At 39.8% G+C, this 18,189-nt stretch overlaps 2 protein-coding genes across 2 annotated transcripts; one reads left to right on the top strand and one right to left on the bottom strand.

Moving 5' to 3' along the window:
• The first annotated feature begins 2,613 nt into the window (after positions 1-2,613).
• LOC120418841 (ras-related protein Rab-43) lies at positions 2,614-6,079 on the top strand. The gene is made up of 4 exons (XM_039581362.2): positions 2,614-3,103; positions 4,792-4,876; positions 5,044-5,300; positions 5,362-6,079. Exons 1-4 carry the CDS (start codon positions 2,891-2,893, stop codon positions 5,464-5,466), a joined length of 660 nt encoding a protein of 219 aa, XP_039437296.1. The 5' UTR covers positions 2,614-2,890; the 3' UTR covers positions 5,467-6,079.
• A 775-nt stretch (positions 6,080-6,854) lies between these two features.
• LOC120418848 (RING finger protein nhl-1-like) lies at positions 6,855-17,741 on the bottom strand. Its single transcript, XM_039581372.2, has 12 exons — positions 17,406-17,741; positions 17,201-17,340; positions 16,949-17,127; positions 16,780-16,857; positions 16,431-16,550; positions 8,663-8,750; positions 8,388-8,602; positions 8,193-8,335; positions 7,976-8,122; positions 7,724-7,912; positions 7,577-7,649; positions 6,855-7,329 (listed from the first exon to the last, which is right to left on the bottom strand). Exons 1-12 carry the CDS (start codon positions 17,525-17,527, stop codon positions 6,856-6,858), a joined length of 1,968 nt encoding a protein of 655 aa, XP_039437306.1. The 5' UTR covers positions 17,528-17,741; the 3' UTR covers position 6,855.
• Between the last annotated feature and the right edge of the window lie 448 nt (positions 17,742-18,189).

The following is an 18,189-nucleotide window of genomic DNA, read 5'->3' as shown; positions in this document are numbered from 1 at the left end:
TCCGAAGGCTTATAGTCCATGAAATTACCTATCTTTTGACCTATGGGAGTATGGGTGTTAGAGGCTGTTGGAAAAAGATATTAAGGTTTTAAAAAAATCCATTTTTAACAGTAATTTGCAAAAGCTATGAGAAAAAGTCAAGCCCATCCTGGATGTCTATGGCCCATTTAGAAGTGCTTCAAAAGACCTTTCAAATGCATCTACGAGAGTTGGATTCGATAAAGTTTTACGGAAATGCGAACAATTTTAAGATTTTTATTGGTTTTTCGACCTCAAACTTCGAAGCCCATTTTACTCCACTTCCCTTTGTCGTAGAGGGCTCATATTTGGCATGAGTTCATCTCATGTATAGACAAACAAACGCTGAAAGTTTCATCCAAATCGGAGCACCTCGATACGACCTCTAGAACAAACCGAGCAGAATTTACAAAAAGTCAAAGTAGTTATGTCACAAACATAACCGGAATGGCGTAGACTACGTAAAGTTTTGAGATGTTTTGAGATGTGGACATTGAGTTTTCCATATCTTAATTTTGACTTGAAATACATTAACGGAATAAGATCGTAAATGGGAGATGGACCCCTCGACAAAACAGAACTTAAACACTCCAGTCAACTCAACTGCCATGTAACCATACTTTGAATGTGTTGGTAAATCTTTGACTAGAAAGCCTTATTTAAACAATGGAAACATCGAATGGAGGAGAGAAAAACGAAAAACGATTTTTTCGCGAACCGAAGAATGAAAGTTTGGTAGCATAATGTGGTGGAGATAGGGGTTCAGAAAGCTGTGCAATCCGTCTCCCCCGAAGACCAAAATTTGTTCCTGAAATTTAAATTGAAATTAGCTCGCTGCCTCGTCCCGGGTGGAATGAGGGCAACTCTTTCAACAGTTTGGAATTGGACACGACGCAATTCTTTCAGAAGCAGGCGCGCGCCTCATCTCGTTGATGCGTCGTCCCGGGTGGGACGAGGGACGGGGAGTGAGGCAACTCCGAACCACGGCAACCACGAAAGATCCAAACGGTCCGGCCATCGAGAGGCAACTGGCTGACGGTGACGACGAGAAGGCGATGCGTGCTTCTTTTCCAGTTCTGGTCCCTCTCTCCTGCTGCTGCTGTTCTGGTCTCTCCTGCTGCTGCTGCTCTGGGCTGAGCTTTCCTGCTGCTGCTGCTGCTGCTGCTGCTGGTCCGACGTCTGAGACGTGAATGATAGAATGGGCTCTGGCGCGCGTTCTTATATAGCCTTTCGGCCCGCTACTTCCCCTCCTTTTTCGCGTTGCTCGGATGATTTTCCCCTCAAAATAGGTACTTGACATTCCCGTCCGTGAGTGGGAAGTGCTCATTTTGCTTGCAAAATCTGTGCGTTTTGAAAACATTTTAAAACATTCAATTGTTTCAATAGTTAAACTATTTTGCCAACAATGAAAGTTTTATAGCAAATTGCTGAATAATTTTCGAATCGAATGGAACATAAATCGTGTCGAATCGATTAGAGGGAAGGAAGGTATAAGCGTTTGACGGATGACGCAGTAATCCAGGGCCTTCGGCCCGGGTTTTTTGGAATGACACCCCAGTACCTTCGACAAAGACGTAAGTCTACGTCAATACTGCCTCTTAAGCGTCTTTTTTCTTCTGAGCAACAACTGTTGAGTCGCAGGAGCTTTACAAACTACAAACCCATTGTCTAATCTAATCTAATCGAACACAAGCGCAGCCAGTCCGAAGAAAGCATCCGGGAAGAACTTATGGTTAGATTACGCCTTAAGTTCTTTCTTGTCATTATTAATGATTGCAGTACTTTCGAGAACTCCCGAAATGTATTACACTCACTAAAGCGGCCCGGCCTACTGCGTTGCATTAACCGCAAGAGACAGATTCTATGAACGGTACCCACATTTCATGGAATCATCAGGGGAAGAAGAAGAAGTGAGGACATACCGTACCAACCACTTCGAGTTATTTATAGAATATGGTTTGTAGTGTGTGTAAGGGAATCGTTGGGAAAGGGATTGTTGTATTATATAGTAAATGACATTGTTACATTATTTCATCACTACGGATTAATTCACTCATGGGTGTCAACCCTCGGTGGCCGAGTGGCTAGAGCATCTGACTACCAATCCAAATCCAAAGGTGTGAGTTCGAATCCCACCTGATTCCATGTGTTTTTTTGTTCATATTCAAAGTTCAATTATAGTCGAAAAATTTCAAGGAGACCGGTCGGGAATCGAACCCGGAACCTTCCGCTCATGAGGCGGGAGTCGTAGCCATTAAGCCACGGTCTTTTGCAAACTATAAACCCATTGTGCAGAAAAAGTTAAAAACCAACCCAAAGATGTTTTGGTAATTTGTCAATGCTTCTTGCCGACATAGCAACGGGCAGCGCTGCAGAAATTCGTCACTCTTTTGCGAAGATGTTAGCCGGTGTATTTCAGAACGCGTTTTTCACTGATAGTGGAATAGCTGGTCTTGTGTCTCAATTTATTTTAACGTTGGTGTTCCATAGCAATGCAGTACGCAACCATGGCTGGGTCTGTACTAAAACATGCAGTGCGCAGCCTGCTTTTTTATTTCTTTTATGGCTTCCAAAACGTCAAAACAATTCCACATATTTGCAGCAGCAGCAGCACTCTTTGTCTGTCACATCCAGTGTACTTCAGTGTCAGTAAATGGTTTCGAAAGAAAACAACAGATGTTGTGCAAGCCACCTTCGCCAGCTATGAGCGACAAACTGTCACAAAGTGCAAAAGTTTCGTAAAATATCGCTGAAGGTTTTGGATTTTCACTCGCTTTGCAAGTGATTTGGTGACGTTTTGGAGCAAAGACTAGCTAGGTCGATCAGCGGAAGCCCGATTCGTGAGCTGCTGGATGACACCTGCCTGAGCGCGATGTCCGCAACTCGCAACCCAACTACGCTGATGATCAGCAATGAGGAAAGCTTCGATTTCCTGTTCAAGATTGTCCTGATAGGAGATTGTGGAACGGGCAAGACCTGCATAGTTCAACGCTTCAAATCCGGAAATTTTATCGAAAGCCACGGCAACACCATCGGGGTGGACTTTTCCATGAAGGCAGTCACCGTGGATGGAAAAAAGGTCAAGGTATGTACAGAAATGTCCGCTGCTCGGTTTTTGTCTCTTTCCCTCGTAGTCATTCTAGCACCCTCTAATACAAGGGAGAAAGCATTTTCTGCTGTTGCTCTTACACCTATCCCTCCCATCAGCAGCCACCAGTTACCAGTTTAGGTCGTAGAAGCGCGATAGTTAATTAGCATGATAATCGAGATGGCTCCCAAAGCGACCTGGGGTCATCGCGGGGTGATGTGTTCTAGGCATTAATTATGCAATTCCTGGTGGAACAGTTAGGCCATCACATCCAAATGGAAAGGTCCATCATTTTGGTGGTTCTTTCTTCGTCTTTTTCACCTTGCAAACGCGATAAGATTCTGCTCTGCAACTCTCTGTTTACTTGTACCACCTATCTATGTACCAGAGGTTTGCGTTTTTCTGGTGTGCTTCTTCACCACGCGTGACGACTATTTGCACACAAAGGAAAAAAAAACTCGCTGCAACGCTCCTCAAATCCCCCCTAAAGCGCAACCCAAACGCGAAATCAGGCGCGGATTAGCCGCGTGATCGCGTTCGTCGATTTCGAGATTTTCCCGCAAAAGTCGTCAGCGAGGGGCGGGGGCGGCTTGGAGGCCGTTGGACTTTGAGCGTTGTGTTGCGGTGGAAGCAAAAGGATTTACTTGGTCGAAAAGCAGTGGTTGAGTCACACTCCCTTTGAGTTCTTTTTTTTTATTTTTTTGGTGCGTGCAAGGTTACTGATAGTTGTTTTTTTTTTGTTACTTACCGTGTGTTGGTCGATAATTGACCTAAGTGCATGATTTTATTTCATTTTATTTTTTAAACCTATGTGGTTGATGTGTACCTCACTTTTTTGTTCAATTGCAACGCCCAAACCAATGAGTGCTGTAAAGCGATGCGCTGGCATTGAATTGTAGTTCTACTGCGAATTGTGATGAGACCATCTTATCATCCTTGTACACAGAAAAAAAAAAAATCATGGTAATATTACATCTGGGAAGGGGTACATCTTTTATGTCAGAAAAAAGGTGTAATTTTACCTCTGGAAATGTGTAATTTTACCACTTTTATGTTGTAATGTCACTTTTTCAGTCTAAATTGAGGTAAAATTACATCATAAAAGAGGTAATATTCAACAACCTTCCAAAATTACAGCTCCCAAATTTACATTATTTTTTTCTGTGTAGTTCAGCCGTCCACAGAGTCACTACCAGAGGGAAAGGAAGAAGCACTTCAAGAAGATGACCTTTGAATAGAATGTTAACATTAGTTTAGTTTAGCCTTGTAAATGCCGGCCGGGGTCCTACATTCTTTCGGAGGACGCTGCCTTTTTGTAGGTGTACCGACTTGAGCGTCAGGTTAGGTCTTTAGGTCATTCCCGGTATTAGGAGTCGTCTCGCTGGATGTAGTACAGACACAAAAAAGCCAGGCTAAAGCTTGCTTCGGTGGAGTCAACGGTTGGACTCGTAATCCAAAGTTGGTCCGAGGAAGAAGGGTCCTTGGTGTAAAAGCGGTTTGGGTTCTCTCCCCATTCAAACATTCTGAAATTCAATAGAGACCGCCAAAACCTGTGGGCTGTAGTGTTGTTTTTTTCGCTTTATACATTTCTTTTGATTATACTCTCAATGGTCCGGTGCTTTGATAGAACGATTTGACTACGAGTTCCTAAAAAATGTTTTAATTGATGTAATGATTATTTTTAGCTTCAAATTTGGGATACCGCAGGTCAGGAGCGATTCAGAACCATCACCCAGAGCTACTACAGATCCGCAAATGGCGTTATCATTGGTAGGTTTTTCAGATTCCTGCATGGTAAAAATCACAGAGTGTCTAGTAATAGATTAGAAGTTCATTGCTGGTTACCACTGTGTGAGGCAAAATGCTTTTGACCGATCGTAACTAGACAAGCTGTAATTGCAAGGAAAATGTCACGACTTTGAGTGTTCAAATTTCAGTGTACGACATCACCAAACGTTCCTCCTTTCTGAACCTGCAACGATGGATCGACGAGGTGCGCCGCTACACCGCAACCAACGTGATGATCTTTGTCGTGGGAAACAAGAGTGATTTGGACGCCATTCGTGAGGTGGAGTTTGCGGAAGCCCAAACCATGTGCCAATATATTCCAGAGATCATGTTCGTGATGGAAACATCCGCAAAGGACAATCGAAACATTGAGGATGCTTTCATGACGCTGGCGACCGAGCTAAAGGTAGTGTTTAAAGATGTTCATACATTTTAGTTGTTTTGTTTTATAAAAAACTTCATTTTAGCGGCGGCATGACAACATTACCACAGACGATGTTCCTGATGGAATTACGCTGGGACAAGGGATGACCTTGTCGGTCAGTAATTGCAGCCTGTGTAGTCGGACGTGAATAGAAGTGGTGTTTTATCTTCTATTGTTGAATCTCTTGATGTGAAGTATGTTGGTATCACAGGTATAATTAGTGTACATAATTTAATTCTACGATGCTTTATAATATGAAAGTTGATATGTGACAGTTATATAAAAAGTTATATTTTATAAATAATCTTAGTTTACGAATCCATTTACGGTAAATCGTATGCCACATAGGAATAAGCAATTCAGTAAGCTAGAGGTGGACCTAATTAGACCAATCTAAAAATCATAATATGTAATTTTGTTCATTACGCATATTATTCACTTCGGCTTTAGAGTGTTTAATGTGATATTGATGGGTGAGTGTGACGCTACACGATTGGTGACAATCGCAACAATACAAGTTTCTAATTGTAGAACAAAGCAATTTAATGAAATCAATAGCACTACTTACATCACTTCGAAATTAATAAAACGTTTTTTTTGGTACCGTCAGTGGGGGTGACATTGGGTCTGGGGGGTGAGATTGGGTCAAAGTGATTTTTTACGGATTTTACCATTTCTCAGATTCTTTTCAATGAAACTGAATTCTGTTAAAAGGGTTGTGTAGGGGACATCTTAAGATGACTTCGCTGAAAAAAATTCGTTCCTAGAACATATCCTGTTATTTTGGCAGATGTCTAAAGTTGGGGTACGTTTTTGGCCAAAAATGACCTCTCGAAAAATCATTTTTCTAATATTTTTGTTAGAATTGCTCGAAAACTACCCAAGTGTTTGAAAATCTCCACTTTAAACATTGTAGCGTGTCAATACGATTCCCTCGAACAAGAAACGCTGTTGGATGACTTGTTTTTACCATATCTTTGTATTTCAGCATCATTTTAGTTTCATTTGACCCAATGTCACCCCCTCTAAGGGGTGAGATTGGGTCAATTTTCCAACAATTGGCATTTAAGGTAGTGTTCATCAAAATCGACCATATTTTGGGAAAATGTTAGTAAACTATCTAAGAACAAATCTACGTTAAAAGATTTTCGATGTTATTTAAATTGTTTTTGTTATTAAGAAATTTCGAGAGTTGTTTCGTTTTTTGACCCATAGACCCATGACGGTAATTAAATTTTCCCAACCCTTATAAATTAGCTATAACATTGATTTGGTCTCATAAATCTGTTTAAAAAATTTATCTCAACAAAAATTACGTAATTATAAATTTCGGATGAACGAGCTCTAATCAAAATGTTATATTTTATTCGAAATTGTTGAAAAGAACTATTTCAGCACGATATTGGTTTCTTGCTTAAATAGGACAAACCACAAGTTAACTGTAATCATTATATTTTACTTATTTTGGATCATGGCAAAAACACTAATAAACGCGCACCAATCTTCCCGATAGCGACGCCGTTAGCTTAGCTCATCTCTAACAAAACACTTGCACGGTATGATTTTTGTTGTCGCTGATGATAATCTCACGATCCTTGCCCACAAACAAGCCCGTCAGCCAGTTGAACTTTCCCGGGGAATCACCCCGCGACCCCATAGCCGTTACAAACTGTCCACTCGGTTGGTAGACCAAAATTCGCGCATTTCCTCCGTCGCCCACCAGAATGAATCCACTCGGGTCCACGGCCATCACCTCCGGGTACTGGAACTGGCCCGGCAGCGAACCAATCTGGCCAAACTCGCGAATCTGTTCGCCCCGTTTGTTGAAGATCTTCACCCGACGGTTACCGCTGTCAAGCACTATGACCGTGTCGTTGTAGATGGCCACATCGGTGGGGCACTTTAGGTCAACGTGACGCGTCGGGGTTTTCGTCTGAGACGCCTTCAGTAGCTGCTCCTTTTGGATTCGTCCAAACTGGGACAGCATTCTGCCGGTCGTCGAGCTGATGCACTGTGAAATCGAGAATGATTGAAAATAAGTATGCAAAATTAAAAATCTTCAGCTTCCCGGCCGGCAACGAAATTATGTGAAAGTATAGTTTGTATCAGACCAGGTATCAGGTAGGTGGTGTTAGCCCTCACACTGCTTCCAATGACCCATTTTAGAATGGCATAGAACCTGGCGACCAAATTTCGAGATCATTGGGCATGTCCAGTCTCAATTGACGGTTTCAAATATCAATAGAAAATGAAAATACCTGAACTCGATCATTTCCAGTGTCACAAACAAAAAGTGTCCCACTCGGACCAGTGGCAAGCCCTTCCGGTGCTCTGAAATCAAGTAAATTTAAATTTTGTTAAAAAAAAAAACAGATAGTTCTATCGATCGACCAGTTTAAAATTACCTCAAACGTCCCTCCTGATCACCCTTTTCGCAAAGTTGCCGGAGGAATGTTCCTTCCGCGGAAAATACAAAAATACAGTGCTTCCACTTGTCAGAGACAAAAACTTCCTTGGACTTTTGGTCGAACGTGATTGCGTTCGGGTACACCATTTTATCGTAAGAAACTCGTTGCATTACATCGCCATTGGTCCTGGCACGAAAAAAGACATTTTGTAAGACGAATCACAACATTCCACGTTATATGTATACTAACTTATTAACAACGAACAACATTTTGCTTTCAGCTCCTGCAATATAAAGTGGCGCTTCGTTTGTCTCGCCGTACATCCATGGAGCCATTCCAACACCTGCTGGTCGGTGACACTTGTTCCATACCATTTTAGGTTTGAAAGAATGATTCCTTATTTAAGAATAAATGTGTTTTTGATAGTTTACTGATTGAATAATCATCATACATTGATGGAACTTACTTATAGAATGTTGTTATAGATTCTTGTGTATTGAGCGGTGCAGATTTTGATGAAATAGTTTTAGAAGTCGCTTCAATCGTGCTGGTTGTATTTGAAGACGACCCATCAGCAATTGTATTGATAACTTCTATTTTAGCATTTTCCTAAAATTGTCATGAAATTTGATGTTCGTTCAAAAAAGTCATTCGTACCAACCTGATCGAACAAAATAATCTCCTTTCCCCACTGTGAAATTTCCTCAAACACAATCGAGACATCCTTGTGGAAACTGAGAAACAAATCCACAAAATTATCATGCGTGTCCACTGCGCCATTATTGCTGCCCTCGATGGAAGTTTTCAGGTGACGTATTTTCTCCATCACCAGTTCGTGGGCACAAACGGCATCATTCAGCACTCGGCGTGATTCGCCTGGAAAGTGAAATCAAACCAAGTTTTTGATTCGAAATTGAGCTTCTATTTGAAATGTACCTAGTAAGTTTTGTTCGTGGTGGCGCAGTTCTGCAATTTTTTCCTCATAATGTTCCTTGATACGCAAATTGATGTCGCTGAAACGAACCTGAAAAAGTAACATAGAAAGTGATTGTTTGAACAAGAAGGTATAACTTTCATTGTCGTGTTCTGAAATCTGGATGGAATGTTTAAACAACCCCATGTCTCGCTTTATCTTTTATGTATTTTTTTTTATTATAATTTGGTAACACTTTTATCTTAGAGATTCGCAGTAAGACGCCTAATAATTCATAGTGTGCCATAAAAATTCAAGAATTAAAAAATCTATGGTAATTTTCACGCTCTACACAAAAAAGTTTTTTTGTATGGACTGCTGTCCACAAGACGAGGGGGTCTAAAATTTCCTCAAAATGTGTCCACATGGTTTAAGACCATCCTACGGTCACATGAAAAAACACTTTTAGGATAATCAAAACTTTGGATAATCGAATCACGAAAAAACAAATTCTCGCTATCTTATTTTTTATTGTCGAGCTTAAATATGACTTCTAAACTACACTTGAGTGATTCAGAATTTTCAAAACCAAGATGGCTTCGAATAATCAGCTTGTTTTCATCGTTAATCTGTTAAAAAACTTTCTCTCACATGGACAATTAAGTCAAAGCCTTCTTCGATGATTGGGAATGTTCTACAGGTATGAATTACGTCGGATCATGTGTCCTGGCATCTCTAAATTCTACGCACGCTACCTTTTTGAAGCTGCTAGAACAAAATCTTGGTGACGTTCCGAATTACCAACATGCGTACCCTTCTGTGAACTGGCTTTCGCAATACCCATGGAATTAAGCAGGGGTGCCCTCGATCATCTGAACTTTGCGTACGCTCCAAAGAAATAAAACTTTGTCAGATCGTGTTCATCGAGCACTACGCTCATCACATGGCATTATTTCGTTTGTTGAACGTTACCATGAAAGATAGCCCGCCGTATGTATCACACCGTCATAGTACCGATTGTGTTTTATGGACTAAAGGTGACGACTCTCATCTCATTGACAAATCATTGGTCAAATTGGGGTCACGTCCTTGTGGATGCCTAACGAGACACACATTTGAGACTAGTCGCTGGATTCTCCAAACTTTGGCCATTCTAGATTGGACGACACTGCTACAACTGGATGCATTGCATTTCGCAGGGTATTATGCTTGTGCAGGTTATTCTGCTGAGTAACTCCGGTGAAGAAATGCTAGTAGAAAATAACGATAACGATGCAGTGTCAATCCAAATTATTTTCATAGATTTGCGCGTTGCCATCGCATGCCCTCGGCGTGACATTCTAGGTTCTTGAATCTTACGTCCCAAGTAGAGATGATGTCTACAAAGCTAAAGTTTTCTGTTGCGTGGAAGTAGCAACATGCCTATTTAAAAACCATTTCTGATAATTTTTTCCCATTTAAGCCACCACCGGAGACGGAAAATCGTCCACCCGCCCAAGTTTCATTTCTATCACCAGAACATGAAATTGACTCGATAGATTGCTTTCAAACTGTTCCAATACCTAAATTAATATATCTTGAACAAACTGAAAAGTTTTCAATGTTATCTGTTGAACCCTTTTGTTACATTGAAAGTTTGAAATTATAATTTTGCTAGATTGATTCGCGAATGTATGGGGAAATATGAAATCGTTGCCTTTGCTAAGCTATTTCTCCAATACGGCTGAAGGAATACTAGTTTTTATTGCTACAATTCCTTTTTGAGTAATTTACGTTTCCAAAATGCCTATATGTGTTGAAGAAAATCTTTCGCATTTAGGAGATTTGTTAGTTCAAAATTTTGAATCGATTTTTTCAGCGGCCGCCATTGCAGAACCACTGGTTGATCAAGATTTTCACCTTCGCCAGCGGACGGCGTCGTTTGCCTGCTGTCGTTACTATGGCCACGCGAAGTTTGTTTGGCGCCCGCGAACAGGGTGCGCGCGGATTCAAGCATGAACTGTGACTCGATCATGGTAACCACGTGGATGAAGTGATGGGTGAAGAATCATGATCATTCAACTTTCATATATTTGTATGACTTTGTATTCAACAGAAAATTTAGTTTTTTTATTTCGACTTTTGATTTTTTTCAAGTTATACAAATACATACCTAGTTTTCAGTATATATTTTTTTGAACGAAAACACGTAGATTTAGTATGGAAAAGATAATCATCATGCTTTTTAGGGAAATGTTCATTCTTGAACATGCTTTTTAGATTCTTTATTTGATGATGCGTCAATTATGGGCAGTAGCCATCTTCGAAACAACGCAGGAGCTCCCCAATTACTGTTTGCATGATTTGACCAAATCACGTCATGTGACGGCTCATTTTTCCTGGAATCGGTTCTGGGAATTTTTATTGAAATGCATCTTAGCACATTTTAACGGATTTTTATGCTTCTGGTTACATTTGACCGGTAATTCGTTTTATTTTCAAGGAAAAATATGGATCAATGGAAATTCGTATCACGTACAAAAATAAATTACTTGTTGACATGGTTCCGGAAAACCGCACTCAAAAAAATGAGTTCGCGTAAACGTGCACAGAGTTCATGCCACGGGAACCAGGACGAAAACTGTTCAACTTTTATAGTGCATTGCACCATGAAAGTGAACAGTTCTCTTCCTGGTTCCCGTTGACATGAACTCTGTTCACTTTTACGCGAACTCATTTTTTGGAGTGCAAGCATTTATCCGGTGACCTTGGTCCAGTCCATTTTCTATAACTTTTATAATTATCCTTTCAGAACTTCAAAAATACAAAAATACAAAAATACAAAAATACGAAAATACAAAAATACAAAAATACAAAAATACAAAAATACAAAAATACAAAAATACAAAAATACAAAAATACAAAAATACAAAAATACAAAAATACAAAAATACAAAAATACAAAAATACAAAAATACAAAAATACAAAAATACAAAAATACAAAAATACAAAAATACAAAAATACAAAAATACGAAAATACAAAAATACAAAAATACAAAAATACAAAAATACAAAAATACAAAAATACAAAAATACAAAAATACAAAAATACAAAAATACAAAAATACAAAAATACAAAAATACAAAAATACAAAAATACAAAAATACAAAAATACAAAAATACAAAAATACAAAAATACAAAAATACAAAAATACAAAATACAAAAATACAAAAATACAAAAATACAAAAATACAAAAATACAAAAATACAAAAATTGTTTTTGTTTTTGTTTTTGTTTTTGTTTTTGTTTTTGTTTTTGTTTTTGTTTTTGTTTTTGTTTTTGTTTTTGTTTTTGTTCAAATTCAAATTCGGTTTTATTGGTGAATAATCAAGATACAATAAGTTCTTTTGAGGTACAAAACAGAGTTTTGGAGTTCCTTTCAGCTGTGTGTTACATCATAATCCATTTTGGAACAGTTATTGCTTGTAAATAAAGGTGTTACCAAGAGTAAGAAAAATTAAAAAAAAAAACTTACTAAACTTGCTAGGAAAAGGGGATAGAAATAGAGAAAGCTTAAAACTAGATCACAGTTTTTTATCCTTTATAGATGTGCTTAATCATTAATTCCCCGAGGGCTAGAAATTGCTCCGCCTTGTTACGGCAGCTCCGAAACCGCGTCATCATCTCCCCCGCGAGAGCAAAGAACTCCGGCAGGGTAAAGAGATCTTCCCCGGTGACTTCTTGCTGGGCCGCATTGCCGCTACCGGCCGCGACCACGCTGGCAAACGATCGCCCCCAGCCAGGAGGGATCGCTGGGTTGTCCGCTGGAACCGTACGCTGGCCAGCTGCAGGAACGGCTGCACTCGTACTTCGTTGAGGAGGGTGGGACGCTGCTGCTTTCTTCTTCCTCTTTTCCTGCTCCTCGAGGTAGGATTTGCGCGCGACGCATCCGCGGTAATTACCGGTATGGTTACCGCCGCAGTTCGCGCACTTTACGCGCGGCTTGGTTTGTTCTGCGTTTTCCCCCAAGTCCGCCTTTCGTGGCAGTGCGCACACCTCCGAGAGGTGTGACTCACCGCACTTCACGCAGCGGGGCTGGAGGTTGCAGTTCCGCGAGCCGTGGCCGAATTTCTGGCAACGGTGACATTGCGCTGCGTCCGTCGGATTTTTGGAGTAAAACCGCCAGTTTACCCAAAAACCGTCCAACGCCTTAGTCCGCCGCAGGTCTTGAATCTTGACGGTGCCGCGGTCGAAGTACAACAGGTACAGTGTGTGTGTACCTGTGACTGTTGTCTTCCGCGAGAGGACTTTTATGTCTCGCGGCGTTATTCCGGCACCCGAGAGGTGCTCCTTGAGGACGGAGGTCGGGCGGTCTTGGTACCCCTGCAAGACAATCTTTACAGCGGTCTTCTGCGCGGGGTCAAATGTGTAGAATTTGAAGTTTTTACGCTTAAATTTCTCCACAACCAGGTCGAAGTTCTTTTGGTCAAATGTGAACACTTGCACTGACGCTTTACCTATTTTGAGGCAGTACACGAGGCCTTCCAGCTGCTCGTCAACATCGTCCGCCAACGTGTCCAAAACAAAAATTGGTGGTGGTCGTCGTTCCTTTGGAGTAATTACTTTTTTTGGCGTCGGCACTTTTTTCCGTGCACGACCATCGTCGTCGTCGTCGTCGGTAGTGCTACCGTCGGTGTTGTTGTAGCTGCTTTCCTCGTCACTCAGCCTCGCGAACTTGTTACTGGTGGGAATGTTGGCGGATGTTGAAGCGCCATCGGTCGACGGATTGCCGGAAGTAGCTGAACGGAGCCTAATAGGGCTGCGATCCTGGACGCGGTAATTAGCGTGTAGTAACTTGGGGTCGAATCCTTTGGCGCTCACACTCCCCGGCGCGATGGCGGTCGACGCGGCGTTGGTTTGTTTACCTTTTTGCACACGGCCGGTAGACGAACTTCGCGGGTTTTTCGAGGCCGCACTCGAACTGCCACGGCCACGGCCGGCCCTTGGCATGCTGTTGGAGCAAACTCGCGGCTAATCACGGTAAATTACGGCGAAAATTTTCGAAAAAACGATGGAGCACTGAGCACTTGACTGCTGCTTGCACTCGTGCGTACACGGAGGTCTTTTGTTTTTGTTTTTGTTTTTGTTTTTGTTTTTGTTTTTGTTTTTGTTTTTGTTTTTGTTTTTGTTTTTGTTTTTGTTTTTGTTTTTGTTTTTGTTTTTGTTTTTGTTTTTGTTTTTGTTTTTGTTTTTGTTTTTGTTTTTGTTTTTGTTTTTGTTTTTGTTTTTGTTTTTGTTTTTGTTTTTGTTTTTGTTTTTGTTTTTGTTTTTGTTTTTGTTTTTGTTTTTGTTTTTGTTTTTGCTTTTGTTTTTGTTTTTGTTTTTGTTTTTGTTTTTGTTTTTGTTTTTGTTTTTGTTTTTGTTTTTGTTTTTGTTTTTGTTTTTGTTTTTGTTTTTGTTTTTGTTTTTGTTTTTGTTTTTGTTTTTGTTTTTGTTTTTGTTTTTGTTTTTGTTTTTGTTTTTGTTTTTGTTTTTGTTTTTGTTTTTGTTTTTGTTTTTGTTTTTGTTTTTGTTTTTGTTTTTGTTTTTGTTTTTGTTTTTGTTTTTGTTTTTGTTTTTGTTTTTGTTTTTGTTTTTGTTTTTGTTTTTGTTTTTGTTTTTGTTTTTGTTTTTGTTTTTGTTTTTGTTTTTGTTTTTGTTTTTGTTTTTGTTTTTGTTTTTGTTTTTGTTTTTGTTTTTGTTTTTGTTTTTGTTTTTGTTTTTGTTTTTGTTTTTGTTTTTGTTTTTGTTTTTGTTTTTGTTTTTGTTTTTGTTTTTGTTTTTGTTTTTGTTTTTGTTTTAGTTTTTGTTTTTGTTTTTTTCACGAAAATGACCGGGAACGCGCTCCTGCATGTTTCTGTAGCTTCTTTTTCTGCTGGTGTTCTGCACGAGAAAGAAGTAACTTTTGTTGCAGAAAACTATTTGAACACTCTGCTTCCGATTGTGTGCAGAATTGCAGAATTCTATGATTACGGGAATTGCCCAATTATATTCTTACATGTCTGTTATGCCCGCCCGTGTGGATCAATCGGACCGCTCTGGACTCACAATCCAGAGGTCGCCGGTTTGAATCCCGCGGCGGGCGCTCTAAAATTCTTTGTGTAAATATGGGTATTCGGCGCCGTCGCTCCGTGCCATACTTTCATACACTTAGGAGCCCAGGGCGGCGAAGTCCTTGTAGATAAAAAGGAAGACACTAGTGGTTGGTACTAGCAATGGTGGCCGATAGCTATAAAGTCAACTTCGTCTGTTATTGCAAAAAAAGAATGCATAGTACTAACTTTTGACTTTTTCTGCTTTTTACCATTTGCCATTTGAAATATTTCGTTACAACTTGAATAGCGTGATTACATGAAAACACTACCTCGCCACGTGTTATGTGCCGTATGCAAGGATTTTAGGAAGGCTATGATTTTGGGCCACGTGATTGGCTCGATGCACGCGCCTTGGTGCGAACTGATGTTTTTCGTTAAAGTCATCATAGTAGCAATGAAATTTCCCCTCTCTGGCAGTGGTTCCAAAAAAAATAAAAATCATCCAGTTTTCCTCTCCGGTGGGCCCTTAAATAATTTTTTTAATTTTAATAAAATAATTAATAAAAATTGAATTAAAAATCAATTTTAAAACCTTTGCGGGCGTACATAGGGTTATAATGCTCAGAAAAATAAGCTGTTTCACTGTGAACAATAATATCCCAAATTAAGGCTTTTAAGAACCCCATTACTTATTAAGGTCAATGCACTTCCAGAACGTGAGGAACAATCTCCAAACCAAGTTCGGTCTTTAAAATATGTATGATTTTATGTGCAATACAATTGGAGATATGACCAATTTGTTTAAATCAAAAGTAACCAATTTTGATCAAAATTTACAAAAATATCAAATGTTGCACACGAATGTCAAAAAAAGTAATGCTCAAAATACGTGTAAAAAGCTTCAAATGAGCCAAAACTAATTGGATATTCAGGGCTTTCAAAAATTTCGCCAATAACTTTTCGGCTTTTTATTTCCATGCTCGTCAATCAGCCTCAATTTCGCACCGCCACCAACACCATCGAATACGCCCAAAATTGTCCACGGGTTGCAAATACTGGCATGTAGTGGGACCAACTACAACACTCTTTGCGTTATGTCCTGGGGTTTGAAATTTGCATTCGTAACAGAAAATAACGTCAACTTTGGACACGTGCATCATTGTATAGTCCGGACACGTGCCTGAGCGTATTTGAATGAATTGGCTTTCGACAAAAACGGACCTGTCGCGATGGACACAAACTGAAAGCTGATCATTTTTGTGTGTTGGAGTTTTTACTAGAGGGCCTTTCCGGCGCTGAAACCAACAACGAAATTAGTGCGAAAACATTCGCTAAATTATATAATTAGTCTTTGTTCATAAACACGTGTCAATTTGTGACAGAAATAGTTGAAATTATCTCACTGAAACAGTTTCACGATCGCGCACTGATAAGAATTCGCACACGTTCATCAGATTTGATCAGTTGAGTCTCTCACTCTCGAGCGCAAAACCGGAATCAACTCTCGCTTTCATTGGAGAGTTATTCAGTCGTTAGTCGTCGTTGATCAATTTGGCCACGGCGACTTTCGGAATTCGAGCTCGACAGACCCACAATCCATCAGAATGGTTTGTTTGATGTCTTTAGTCAGTAAAGTGGCGCGCGATAATGATTGATGGCAATTTTAGCCTTTTAGAGTCATCCGGATGATGGGTGTTTTAGCCAAGGTTAACTCTGCTCTCCTCGTCACTTACCATGTAGTCGGTCATTTTGCGATCCATTTTTGCGCTGGCCGAGTTTAGCTGGACGTTCAGTTGCTGGACTTGTTTGGCGAGCTCGCCCATGTGCGTCTGCCAGCAGATTGCGCATAAGGTCTGGAAATAATTAATTTGACAATGTTAATGGTCAGGGAGGACATAAGGATAAGGGATATAAAATAGAACCTCATCACTTCTCTCTCGTTTAAAAAAAATCATGAAAATATTCCTAAATTTCTTAGAAATAATTGTTAAAATATTCACATTTTAGCTATTTGAGTGAAACTGTGCAAAAGTCCTATAAAAAACAAATAAAACATTTTTTTTGAAGAATTCCTCATCTTACCTGTTTGCAGTGGCCACAGTTTTGCATCCTTATATTTCCAATAGTAGCACATTTGTAGCAAGACAGGTGCACTTCTTCCTTGGGAATCGACACAAGATTATTTTAATATAATGGAAAATTTATGTCATTTTGTTATCTATTCGTTTTTTTTTTCCTAAATGGCACATACCTTTTCAATTGCAGCAGCAACAGCTGCCGTGGAAGGCATGTTCTGGTTTGATAAGGTTTGGCCGCGGCTCAAGACCTGCAGCACCGAATCGATGTATAAATTTGGTGGCAAATCTGTCACCCGACCGGAAGCGGACATCAGTTCGTGCTTTTCGTTGCATGTAGAACAAGTAATGTAATCTGGCGCAGTTTTGGTTATTAGTTGAGAAAAATAACTTTCAGTTTTTAAAGCAACCCATTTGAATTAACCTACTTTTTTGTTCATGTTGCTGGAACAGCGCTTCCAAACACGCAAGGCAAAACGTGTGCTGACACTGAAGCATCCTCGGCGATCTAAGCCGATTTTGGCAAATTGAACAAATTACCAAAACTTCCAGGGCACGCAACGAGTCACTGCGAATAAGTATTGTAAAGTGTTGATTAGCGCGCCAAATTTCCAACGATCAGCGGTTTAATACTCTGGTGAACTTCCGGAAGCGGATTGCTGTAGCTGCTCTGACGGGTATTTGTTGTTGGCCGTTGTCACTTTCGATGGCTCATCGCCGTACAGTATAAGTCTGGTTGATTGTTTTGGAAACATGCTGGACTGAAATAGACCTCACGCGATCGCTGTTTGAAACACTCTGGGGTGGTTGAGGTAATGTAAGGGTCCAATTCTGGATGGTGATGTTTTATCTTATCGATAACCATGTCGTTGAGGCTGTTTGAGTGTTAGAACACGAAACAATGTGTTAGCCACGGTAACAAGTTTTAGAGCAAAACAAATAGGTACTAGTAACGTTCATGAACTCGTTTTGTATAATTTAAAATATTCCAATTATAAATTCAACTTTTTGACTTTTTCAACAATCAAAAACAAACCCGAAATTCGGAAAAGAATCAGAATAACCCTATCAGAACTTTTTTTGCGTCGTACTCTAAACTTTTGACATTTTCGAAAATTTGTGAAAAACCTTAATTTTAACTCTGGCTTATATCTCAATAAGACAGGAACCGCAAATCGTTAAAGTCGAACCATTGTAACACATTGTAAAGAAAATTGGATGCAGAGTTGATTGACACTATCCATTTTTTGATTAAAATAGTGTTTTACTGTATGTTGTGCAAATGAAAACTTACTGTACATTTTTCACCCTAAGGGCACATATTTATGCTTAATTTGGTAATCGCTTCTGCGTGCAAAAATAGGTCGATGGCCGAAATGGCGTTGCATTTCTAGGCGTTAGAAGGTTATGTGTGGTG

The sequence above is a fragment of the Culex pipiens genome, chromosome 3, assembly GCF_016801865.2.
Source record: "Culex pipiens pallens isolate TS chromosome 3, TS_CPP_V2, whole genome shotgun sequence".
NCBI classification, from domain to species: Eukaryota; Metazoa; Arthropoda; class Insecta; order Diptera; family Culicidae; genus Culex; species Culex pipiens.
Note: the sequence above shows the minus strand (reverse complement) of the source record. Positions and strands in the feature narration are given on the sequence as shown.